The following is a 13365-nucleotide window of genomic DNA, read 5'->3' on the forward strand; positions in this document are numbered from 1 at the left end:
GCATTTTCTAAGGTCGCCAGCCTGTAAAATAAAGGATGGTGCCACGTGTCAGATTAGGTACTCTTGATAATTGATGTCAATCCGATATGTAAAGGAAGCTTGTTAGATGGGGCCCCACTTTTAGAGGCAGTGGTGAGTGGTTATCTCAATGTTAAGTAGTCAAAGTCAAATATACCCCTCTCCCTTTCCCTTTTCACACTCCAAATTTCAAAAGATGCTTTATTTCTACCCTTTTCACACCCACCTTCTCCTTTGTTTACTTAACTTTTCCACTTGTTCTTTTTTCCCTTCTTATTTTTAAATATTATATATATATATATATATATATTGGTATTATTCTTCAAAATTATCCATGGCCAAGAGACTTTTTTCGTAGTAAAGTTTTACGATAAAGAATTGACTTACTTCTTCTAAATTCATGACGATCTTTTCTCATTTCTAATAGTAGGAGATGATGATTTTTAATGCCATCCTTTATTCGATCTCAAGATCTATTTGAGTCTCGAGTATGTTATTTTAGTCTCAGATCTTGTGATTTGTGCACTTCGAGCTCAAATATTGATGAACTTAGTCCAAGTTTTTTTTAATCTAAATCTACTGCATAACAATTTTGGTATTTATTAATAGACTTTTATATGAACTAGTAATCACTCACATGTGGTGCATTTTTGTTTAATATGTTTTGAGAGTTTTATTACAATCTTCACAATATTTTTAGGTTAATAACTCTCAAGTTTTAAGTTAACATGCAAACTTAAAATAATAAATAATTATAAGCTTAACAATTAACAACAAAGAAAAAAAAAGTTAGATGCCTTTTTATGTAGAGTATAGATCTTTCAATGAATTATGAAAAGTGGAGTAGGGAAGAATAGATTCTAATATATGATTTAATTAATTTATTTATGCAACATTAAATTAAGATATTACTTCTTATAATAGTGTTGGAAAGAGAGTGTGCCTAGAGATGTCAATTTGGCAATTAGATATCTAAATACTTATTTTAATAAGAATTTTGTAGAATAAGTCTCAACAAGAAGTCAATTAATTAGATAAGTATACAAGATATAACATGTGAGAAACATTTTATGCAAGCCTCCATCTTATTCCTCATTCTTAGAAAATAGCTTCCTTTTTTGTTCTCATCCCTTGTGCATTTTTGTTTTAATAGCTTTAATAAGTATAAAAATTTTAATAAAATATTACCAAATGACGACTTTAATAAATATGAATTTACGTAACTTATTTATGGAAAGTAAATTTAACTATTTTATTTTTACAAATACAATTCAAATGAAAATTTTGATAATTTGAGCTTACCAAGTAAGCCCTTTTTGGATTATTAGTTGAATTTTCAAGTATGCTTATATTTTTTAATTAATATATACTAACCTTGATTTTATATAGAGTGACACGTTATTTTAATATTTATTGATACACTTTTATAAAAATGTAGATGAAAAGAATGCTTGTTTAACTGTTTGAGCATAACTCAATTAGACAATGAGCATTAAATAAATAAATCTAAATGTTATAGGTCTACATTTTCATTTTGAACTGAAAATAAGGAGGGGGAAGATCAATGGAAAATATAACAGATAAACATATACTATAATATACTATTTAATTATTCTATTTCTATAATGGAAATTTAGAATGCAATTTGATGGTAAAATCCGAACATGACTCACACAACCTTCATGTGCCTTCGACAATGAATTTATAACCTCAGATAAGAAAGACGACCTGCAAATAAAAAAAGAAAATACCAGTGTGATATCTGCTACATAATCTCTTATGCTTAAATCAATATTTAGCAAAGGGTTAAATCAAGCTAGAGATGGAGGAGAAAAACTTCCCTTTGGATATGCCTATGACTCCTAATTTATAGGGTGTTGGATTTGGATCTCAAACCTAAAAAAGATTAGGAAAAGTAAAGAGATTTAGGGAAAGTTGATTTGGGCCGGCCAAGAGGAATTGAACCTCTTCCTCGAGCGGGGGGGTAGGTTGGGTCATTTGGCCCAACCATCCTCGCCCTCGGAGTTCAAAGCCGAGGTGGGCAAGTTGAGCCTTTTGGTCCATGATGTCTATCCTTTCTTCCTCTCTCAACCCGTTGACTCGTTTTTTACGTCCTTCACGTCTTTTCGAGCTCGAGATTCTTGGTCTGAAAATGATTCATAAAAAATACATCTAAAATGTTACTATTTGAATGCCTTGAATTTTTTGTTGGCGCTTCGAACAACCAAGTACCGGAGTTCGGGGGAAATGCCCTCGAAACCTATTTAGAATTTGTATTTAGCATATTTATTTATTTGTAGTCATTTACGATTATGACCCTAGGGTTTAGAGTAGTGCGCTATATAAACTCTCTAACCCTAGAGGTGCCGTTTGATGTAATTTTCTGAAAACATTCTCCCTAATAATACTGTTCTCCCTCTGCCTGTGGACGTAGCTAACACATCGTTAGTGAACCATGTATATTTGTGTGTCGATCTTTTCTATCTCTATATTCCTTTTTGTGTTCTTTAATTCTCGATTTCATAACAAACTGGTATCAGATCCTTGTTAGGGTTTCTTCGAAATTCCACATTTGTTCGACAATTGAAAATGTATGGCGTGAATGTAAAGATCGATAAATTTACCGAGAGGAACAATTTTTGTTTATGGCAGACTCTTGAGGAGAAGGCTCATTCGACGATCATGCTATGTTTGGCTGATGACATCACCATCGAGGTCGCAGATGAAGAAACTACCACTCGTCTTTGGTTGAAGTTGGAAAGTCTTTACATGACGAAATCTTTAACTAAGAAGTTGTTTCTGAAGAAACGTTTGTATCATCTATGTATGCAGGACGGTACGTCTCTACGAGACCATCTTGATCAATTAAATAAAATTTTATTAGATCTGCACAACGTAGAGGTTAAGGTTGATGATGAGGATGCTGCCCTAATTTTGTTGACATCTTTGCCCCTGTCGTATGAGACTTTTGTTGACTCGTATATTGGAGGGGAAAAAAATTCTGACCTTAGAAGATACAAAGTCCACGTTGCTTATGAGAGAGGACCGTCAGAATGCAGGAAGTTCAGTTACAGAAAGTCAGGCATCTGGGTTAGCTGCTATAAGAAGCAAGGGACATAGGAATTCTGGTAAGCAAAAGTCGAACCAGAATAAAAAGTCTTTGAAGTCAAAGGGTTCTAGGTCAGATGATATTTGTCACTACTGTAAAGAAAATGGGCATTGGAAAACTGAATGTCCTAAGATAAAAAGGAATTAGGAAAAGAAGAAAAAGAGTGACAAAACGGAAGCATTTGCCTCTGTTGCACAAGTTGAGATTGATCCTAAAGAAGTTGAGATCGAATCTGAAGGAGATTTAGCTTTAGTTATGAATGAACATTCACATTTTGATGATGTGTGGGTTCTTGATTCTGGGGCATCTTATCATATGTACTCAAATAGAGAGTGATTCTCAACCTATCAGCAAATAGATGGAGGAAATGTTAGCATGGCTAATGATGCTGTGTGTAAGATAGTTGGAATCGACTCAGTCAAGATACGAACACATAATGGTGCCTTCTACACTTTAAAAGAGGTAAGGCATGTTCCACTAATGAAGAAGAGTTTGATATCCTTTAGTGTACTCGATAGCAAGGGTTACAATTTTAAAGGTAAAGGTGGAAGGGTTCTGAGGTAGTTTTGAAAGGCATAAAGCGTGGAACACTGTATTTTCTATTAGGTTCCACGATAACAGGTTATGCTATTGTTGCAACGTCGGTCGTTCACAAGGATGATATGACTAAGTTATAGCATATGAGACTTGGTCATATGAGTGAAAAATGGATGCAAATTCTGTCAAAAAGGGATCTTCTTTGTGGGCACAAGGTGCAAGATTTTAAATTCTGTGAACATTGTGTATTTAGGAAGCTTCATCGCAGCAAGTTTCCAAGAGGTGTTCATCGTACAAAAAAGACACTTGATTATATTCATTTAGACTGTTGGGGACCTTCCAAAGTTGAATATATTGGAGGCAGTAGGTATTTTTTGTCTATAATTGATGATTACTCAAGAATGACTTGGGTTTTTATGATGAAACATAAAAGTGAAGCCTTCAAGAATTTCAAGCAGTGGAAGATATTGATTGAAAATCAAACTGGGAAGAAGATCAAAAGGCTACGAACTGATAATGGTCTGAAATTCTGTGGATCTGAATTTAATGAGTTCTATAAAGCTAAGGGGATTGTTCGCCATCACACTGTTAGGATACTCCACAGCAAAATGGGGTGGCAGAACGTATGAATCAGATGTTGTTGGAGAGAGCAAGATGCATGCTCTCTAATGCAAGGTTGACTAGAAGGTTTTGGGCAGAAGCAATAAATACATCATGTTATCTGATCAATCGTGGACCTCACACAGCTATTAATTGTAGAACACCTTACGAGGTGTGGTCTGGTAAGCCTGCAGATTATTCTTTATTAAAAGTTTTTGGTTGTACTGTCTACTATCATGTTAATGAGGGTAAATTAGAACCGATAGCTAAAAAGGGTATATTTGTAGGTTTTGAGGATGAAGTTAAGGGATATAGAGTCTGGTCACCTTCTGAGAATAGAGTCATACTTAGTAGGATTGTGATATTTAATGAAAATTCCATGTTTAACTCAACCATAAAGCCTTTTGTGATGTCTACTGATGTGAGAGAAAGTAGTAGTGTTGATAAACAGGTGGAGATGCAATTCACTTCAGATGTGAATGAATTACAACATCAAGCTGGAAAAGATCAACACGTTACTACAAAAACTGATATGCAACCAGAAATTAATGTGCCTAAAACGTCAGAAGTTGTTTTACCTGAGAATTCTAGATCACGAGTAGAACAACCGAGTATAGCTCGTGATAGATCTAGAAAAGTTGGCATAGGACCTCCTGTGAGGTATGGTTTTGAAGATATGGTTACTTTTGCGTTGCAGTTTGCTGAAGAGATGGATCCTTATGAGCCATCCACCTATAGAGAAGCTGTGTCATGTGGTGAGTCTGCTCAATGGCTTGCAGTTATGGGGGATGAGATGGAATCTCTTGACAAAATCAGACTTGAGAATTCGTTAAACAATCTAAGGAGAGAAAAATTGTCACTTGTAAATGGGTCTTCAAGAAAAATGAGGGAATATCACCTTCAGAGGGCATTAAATATAAAGCTTGAGTTGTTGCTAGAGGGTTCACACAAAGGGAAGGAGTTGATTATAATGAGATCTTCTCACCAGTAGTCAGACATACTTCTATCAGGGTGTTACTAGCTATAGTAGCACATCGGAATTTGGAACTTGAACAACTAGATGTGAAGACAGCTTTCTTACATGGAGAGTTAGAGGAAGAGATTTATATGACCCAACCAGATGGGTTCCAGTGTCTAGGTAAAGAAAGTTATGTTTACAAGTTGAAGAAATCTTTGTATGGGTTAAAGCAGTCTCCAAGGCAGTACAAACGATTTGACAGCTATATGATTGAACTTGGCTATAATAGGAGTCCGTATGATTGTTGTGTATATCACAAAAAAGCTAATGATGGTTCGATGATTTATCTATTTTTATATGTAGATGATATGCTCATAACTGCAAAGTCCAAGTCTGACATTCTAAAATTGAAGAATCTTTTCAATGCTGAGTTTGATATGAAGGATTTGGGTGTTGCTCAGAAAATTCTGGGTATAAAGATTTATAGGGATAGAGATAAAAATAAGCTCTTCTTGTCGCAGAAAGGATATATTCAGAAAATATTGTCCAGGTTTGGTATGTCATCAGCTAAGCCTATAGATACTCCTACTGTTGTAAATGCTCGTTTTTCATATGTGCTTTCACCACAGTCTGAAAGCTGAGAAGGAATACATGTCTCAAGTTCCTTATGCTAGTGCAGTGGGAAGTTTAATGTATGTTATGGTCTGTACTAGGCTTGATCTTGCCCATGTTGTTAGTGTTGTCAGTAGGTTCATGGGTCAACCTGGGAAGGAGCATTGGCAAGCCGTTAAAAGGATTTTTCATTACCTTAGAGGTACGTCTGATGTTGGTCTCGTTTATGGGAATTGCACAGAGTGTTTGGTAATAACAAACTGGTATCAGATCCTTGTTAGGGTTTCTTCGAAATTCCACATTTGTTCGACAATTGAAATGTATGGCGTGAATGTAAAGATCGATAAATTTACGAGAGGAACAATTTTTGTTTATGGCAGACTCTTGAGGAGAAGGCTCATTCGACGATCATGCTATTTTGGCTGATGACATCACCATCGAGGTCGCAGATGAGAAACTACCACTCGTCTTTGGTTGAAGTTGGAAAGTCTTTACATGACGAAATCTTTAACTAAGAAGTTGTTTCTGAAGAAACGTTTGTATCATCTATGTATGCAGGACGGTACGTCTCTACGAGACCATCTTGATCAATTAAATAAAAATTTTATTAGATCTGCACAACGTAGAGGTTAAGGTTGATGATGAGGATGCTGCCCTAATTTTGTTGACATCTTTGCCCCTGTCGTATGAGACTTTTGTTGACTCGTATATTGGAGGGGAAAAAAATTCTGACCTTAGAAGATACAAAGTCCACGTTGCTTATGAGAGAGGACCGTCAGAATGCAGGAAGTTCAGTTACAGAAAGTCAGGCATCTGGGTTAGCTGCTATAAGAAGCAAGGGACATTAGGAATTCTGGTAAGCAAAAGTCGAACCAGAATAAAAAGTCTTTGAAGTCAAAGGGTTCTAGGTCAGATGATATTTGTCACTACTGTAAAGAAAATGGGCATTGGAAAACTGAATGTCCTAAGATAAAAAGGAATTAGGAAAAGAAGAAAAAGAGTGACAAAAACGGAAGCATTTGCCTCTGTTGCACAAGTTGAGATTGATCCTAAAGAAGTTGAGATCGAATCTGAAGGAATTTAGCTTTAGTTATGAATGAACATTCACATTTTGATGATGTGTGGGTTCTTGATTCTGGGGCATCTTATCATATGTACTCAAATAGAGAGTGATTTCTCAACCTATCAGCAAATAGATGGAGGAAATGTTAGCATGGCTAATGATGCTGTGTGTAAGATAGTTGGAATCGACTCAGTCAAGATACGAACACATAATGGTGCCTTCTAACACTTTAAAAAAACCTATTCAGAATTCGTATTTAGCATATTTATTTATTTGTAGTTATTTACGATTATGACCCTGGAGTTTAGAGTAGTGCGCTATATAAACTCTCTAACCCTAGAGGCACCGTTTGATGTAATTTTCTAAAAATATTCTCCTTAATAATACTGTCCTCCCTCTGCCCGTGGACGTAGCTCACATACTGTTAGTGAATCACGTATATCTGTATGTCGATCTTCTCTATCTCTACGTTCCTTTTTGTGTTCTTTAATTATCGATTTCGTAACAGTTACTTATTATAATAGTTTGTCGAAGGATACAATTCCTCAAAGGCGATTGGATATAGAAATATTTCATTAAAACAATAAGTTTGTAGAATAATTTCCAAAAAGGATGTCCATTGATTAGATAAAATTTGTAGTACTCTTGTAATACGTATTTTTTATATTCATACTCTAATTTAATTGTGACAATCAATTAATGAAAGTAATATCCTAGTGATTTATTTTTTTATCTTGTTGATGTATTTGTACGTTAAAATATATTTAGTACTAGGTACTCATTACAACATATTTAACATATAATTTGTTTGCAAATCTATGATTTAGAAGAAACAAGGTTGAAAGAAAAAAATTAGGCACTAAATTTTGAAGGGGGCGTTTCTTAGGTCTCTGATTTTTCTTTTTTTCTTTTTTCTTTTTTTCCTTATTCTAATTATATGTATACCATGTTTACAAATTTTCGATTTAGTATAATATATCATTGAAATTTTTATTTTGTTTTTCATAGGTTTTTGACCTATGCAACATTTTAAAAACAATTTGTGAATCTATTAGTACAAAATTAAAATTTTAGGACTCCAATTAGATAGAAAAAACCATTAAAAATCTTTATTACATCAATAACTTGTTGTTTATGATATAGATATAATTGAATTTTTAGAACTCCATCGAAAAAAAAAATAATAAATTAAATTAACCTATTTAATATAAAAACCAAAATTACACCTTAAAATTAACCTATTTAATATAAAAACCAAAATTACACCTTAAAAATAAGGTCTATTGAACACTTTCAAAATATAAGTACTAGTAAAAATAAATTGAAAGTTTAAAGATTTAAAAATATTTTATTAAGTTCTAAATCATATTAGACATAAACCTCATAATCTAAACCTATAATTTAATTAGTATGGTAAAATTTAAAAGTCTATATATTTATACACTTTAATACATAGATATAACCTGGCTGGACTTTACAACTTTATTATGTAAAATTTCTTTTACAAAATTTAACTAATTAAATTTTGTTTGACTTAATATTAATACGGTGGTTGCGATTCACCAAAATTATAAGGTTTTGAATCTTATAATTTCGTCTAAACTGTGACATAGATAGATGACCTTCCTCGAGACAATTTCTTATAAGGATTTTAGATATATATATATATTGGCCAACCAATTGTCTACCTGCGCCACGTAAGACCCCGTCGTGTCTACCGTGGCGATATCTCCGACGCGGTCTCTTTCCGCCCCTTCCTCACCCTTTCCCTTCCCTCTCTCTATTTAAACAAAAAAATTCCCCCAAATTTCGAAATCCCAAAATCGAAATCATTTCGTAACCCTAAAAAAGAAAACACAAGAAAGAATCACAGTAATGGGCAACTGTTGCCGGAGCCAATCTTCTACAATGGTCTTCGTAGGAGACGATTGGGGGTCCTTCAGTTCTAAGCACGGCCGTGGCCGCGGCGGAAACGCCACAACCTCCGGCGGCGATCCAGAGAAGTATAGACTACTTGGAGAGAAAGAAGCAGCGTCGTGTTCGCAGCCGCAAGTGAAAATCAAGATGTCGAAGAGAGAGCTTGAGGATCTGGTGAAGAAGCTGGAGATGCAAGGCATGAGTCTAGAACAAGTTATTGGCCGGATGGTGATGAACGGTGAAGATGAGTTTGAAGTTGAGCATCATCGATCATGGAGGCCTTCCCTTCAAAGCATTCCAGAGGATTACTGATCTCTGTAAAACGAAGAAACGAAAAGGAAAATTGTTCATTGAATTGTACAATATTTGATCCGTTATCGAGATTTGTTAATTTGTTGTATATGAAAATTGGTTCATTCTTTGTTTTTCCCCTGTTTTGTAAATTTTAGAGCAGACTTGCATTTATTGCAAGCTGGAGAAGCATGTGAAGAAAAATTAAACAAAAATTCGATTAACGCTTGATTTGCAAGAGCTGTTATTAATTATGTGCATTCAATTCTGGGAAAGCTTCCCTCGATTCTCGAATAAGCTTAAAATCATCTTGATGGCGTGGATTAATGATTTTTTTTTAAAAAAAAAAAAAAATGGACAAATTCTATATTCATTTAGTTGGAATACGAGTATTTATAAGTAAAGAATAAAACTAACCATTAATGCAATAGCCTTAAATTAGCCCACCAACACAAATTTTTAAATTTAATTTGCACCAATTCTTAACATGACTTGGATGGAAGAATTAAAACAAGTTTGAAAAGGCACGGTCACAGTATTTTATTTTGAAAGGTCAGGTCACATAACATTTTATCCTAATTTTTGGGTCAATTTTTTCACATAATTTATTAATTAATTTAATAATAAAAAAAAAAGTTATACATTTGTGGTTCGATTTAGAATTGTATTTGAGAATAATTAAATTATAAATTTTAACTAAGCTGGAATCAGACTAAATGGATTATTTAATTTCAATTTGCAATTTATTTGTTTGTTTTTATGAAAAATATCACTTTCAAATTCATCAAAGGGTACTTTAAGATTAATCTTTACCAATTTTATGTGTAATATGATAATTACTTTTCTTTTACTATACTATATTTATTTTTTGTTGTCTCTTTTTTAGAATACTAGACTTCATTGATTTGTTAAATTTTACTATTTTCATCAATTGCTTTAGGTTTAAGCTGACAAAAAATTATAAACAAAAATTTGCACCCTTAATTTTAGGGACCTATTTTCTCCCATTATTCTCAAACACTGGCTTCCTTCCTACACTTTTCATCTGCTAGAGTATACTTAACACTTCTACTGATATTATTTAAAATAGAACAAATAATTGATAACAACTCACTGCCTCAATTATGAGAGGTTTAGAATAATCATCCCATCTTTTCAATATAAAATAAATAAATAAAATCATCCTTTGTAATTTTCTTTTTAGAAAGAAAATAATGCTCATTCTATCGTTCCATAGCAGTCTGCACATAATCACATGCTCTCATTTACTATATACAAAAAAATATTAAAAAAACATTTAAAAGAACTGCCATAAAAATTGATAAATGATAATTTTTTTATTGAACACCTGTCTGGGATAGGTGCAGCCTAAGCAACACATAAGTATTGCACTTGTTATAGGTTTAAGTTTAAGTAGAACAAACTATATTCAATCTTGTCCTCCTTTATCATTACATAAAAGTTGCATTTTTTTTAATAAGATGATCATCAACAAAAGATTCCATTTTTTTTTTAATTATGATGCTCGAGTGTATGACAAGCTTCTTTTACAAATTGGGTGATTGTTATTATTATTTTAAATAAATATGATAAAAAACTAAAAACTATTTAAGAAATAAATTAAAAAGAGTTTGACACGTGACAAATTGTGGTTAAACAATTGAGTGGGCTACAAAAAGATGCATAAAATCCATAATTGCACCTAAACTTTTTTCATAATTGTTCATTGGGGTGGTTTTGAATCTACAAGATACTTTCTCATTACAAAAGTTATAAAATTTTGAACCAAAAGAGCTATGAAAAATAGTATTTCACATTTCAAATACTAATTTGAGCAAACTTAACTAGCAAAAATATATGTTCTCAACTAAAACGTTTGTTGAATCCAAAAAGAAAAATGAATATTTACTTTTATAATAATTATTTAGACTATACCATTTATGAAAAAAAGTTTCATGACATGGGTATAGAACCGAACCAAACTAAATTAAAAGGGGGAGAAAATCAATTTTCTTGACTTTTTCCAGGCTAAATTATAAAATACTCATAGATTCTGTACTCTGTGTAAAAAATGTTCTCCAACTTTCAATCTTCAAAAGTATCTTTAAACTTTCAACAATATTTAAAAAAATATCATTATCGTTAGTTTTAGATAGAAACATTACATTAATGTTCTGTATCAAATATTTTAACAATATTATACTTTAATAGGTGAATATGTGTTAATAGTCAATATATATATATATTATATTTTACTATTTATCGCTTTAGCATGTTTTAAATGAAGGTTTTGATTTAGAAATTTTGTGAGATTTTGTAGAATTTTATGTTTTAGCTTAAAGTTTTTGTTTTTATTTTGGTTGCAGATGAAATTGGTATAAGAATTGGACAAATAGAGAAAAATGAGAGTAGTTACATGAAAAAATGAAAATATCTATATAATTTATTCTAAAATTGGTTTTTAGATATTAAAAAAAAAAAAAAAAACTTCTAATAATTTGATTAGAATGGTAGTAGTATCTATGTTCACATTACAAGTAGGAGGAATGTTTCTTTAAACATTTATTAATTTTAAGGTATTTTAAAATTTTTTGAAATTTCAAATGTATTTTTGAAACAAAATATTAACAGTTTCATCAAAACGATAATAATATTTTTTTTTAGCATTTTTTAAAAGTTTAAAGGTGTTTTTGAACCTTTTGAAACTTAGAATATATTTTCATTTCAAATTACAAAATTTAAGGACTTTTTTTTAAATATATAATTTCTCTCTTTTTTTAAAAAAAAAAAATTAATGTATACTCTAATCCATAACTCAAACATTCGTGGTTGCCAAAAATAATTAAGGTCATTACACGCCTATGTACAAAAAAATTAATACCTGTCACCTACAAACCTATTATATATATTATAGAGACCATTTTCATTTCAGATGAATAATAGCCATTCATTCATACTTGTCAATGTTAAAATAAATGTGCATTAAAATTTTCACAAAACTATGCTTCATTTTTAAATGCACGAAAAATCATTCAATTCTCCCTCCCTAATTATATAAAGCTGAAGTAATTCCTACAATATAATTTAAATATTCCAAACAACATCACTTATTAGTTTTTTCAACAATTTATTATTTCCGTACTAAAAGAAAAAGAAAAAGAAAAAAACCTTACTATTGCCTATTTTAAAACAATTTCTTGACAATGATTTCAGGGGCTACTAAATAGGCAATGTATTAGCTTAAATGATCTAAACAGAGATGAGAAATGTCACTGTCTTTTCAAATTTAAATAACCCTTTTTTCTTTTTTCTTTTGTAATTTTCCTATCATATCAAATAAATGAACCCTAGCTTGAACCCTAGTTTTTTTTTAATCATTTGAAAAAACATCCATTTATATTTCTAAACTTTGAGAATAATATCAATTTGAATCATAAACTAATAATTGTACCAATCTAAATCCTAAATTTTGAGAGTTATACCAATTTAAATTCCAAACTAATACTTTTATCAATTTAAACTTTGAACTTTCGTAAGAGTATCAATTTAAACCATGAATTTTCATAATTGTGTCAATTTAAACCCTCAATTATGTTTTATTTTGATACACTTATAAAAATTCAAAGTTTAAATTAATACGGCCATGAAAGTGTAAAGTGATACGAGTATTAGTTTGAAATTTAAATCGATACAAATTCCAAAGTTTAGGATTTAAGTTGATGTAATTATTAATTTAGGACTTAAATTATTATCTCCTAAAATTCAAAGGTGTAAATCGATATTTGCTCTTAGTATTTTATTGGCTTGCCATAATTTTAAATATAAAAAATTCGATTGATCAATGAATGAAAAAAATTTGAAAATTTTAATCAACATAGTTCAATTTGATAAAAAAAATTACATCTACAATCAAAATAGATGGAAGGTCGACTCCCTAACTTCGAGATAAAATCTCAAATATTTGTTTTTTAATTTAATTAATACAAAATTAAAATTAGTTAAATGAACCTATTGCGAATAATAAATATCTATAGATAAACTTAGTTTACAAAGAACAAAAATCGAATGAATATATAAAAATAAGAAAAATATTATTTTGATTTCTATATTTTGAGTCTAGTTTTTATTTGGTCATTAAATTTCAAACAATTATACTTAACTTTGTTGGAGACATTTTTTGTTTTTTGTTTTTAAAATTAATCCTATAAACATACTTTAAAATGTTATAATTTTATTTTGAAGTTTGAATCGTATTTTAAT

General features: G+C 31.2%; 1 protein-coding gene across 1 annotated transcript; it reads left to right on the forward strand.

Annotated features, from left to right (window-relative positions):
- The first annotated feature begins 8772 nt into the window (after positions 1 to 8772).
- On the forward strand, positions 8773 to 9126 carry LOC120084128. Its single transcript, XM_039040026.1, has one exon. It carries the CDS (start codon positions 8773 to 8775, stop codon positions 9124 to 9126), a length of 354 nt encoding a protein of 117 aa, XP_038895954.1.
- The last annotated feature ends 4239 nt before the right edge of the window (positions 9127 to 13365 follow it).

The sequence above is a fragment of the Benincasa hispida genome, chromosome 8, assembly GCF_009727055.1.
Source record: "Benincasa hispida cultivar B227 chromosome 8, ASM972705v1, whole genome shotgun sequence".
In the NCBI taxonomy this organism is placed as follows: Eukaryota; Viridiplantae; Streptophyta; class Magnoliopsida; order Cucurbitales; family Cucurbitaceae; genus Benincasa; species Benincasa hispida.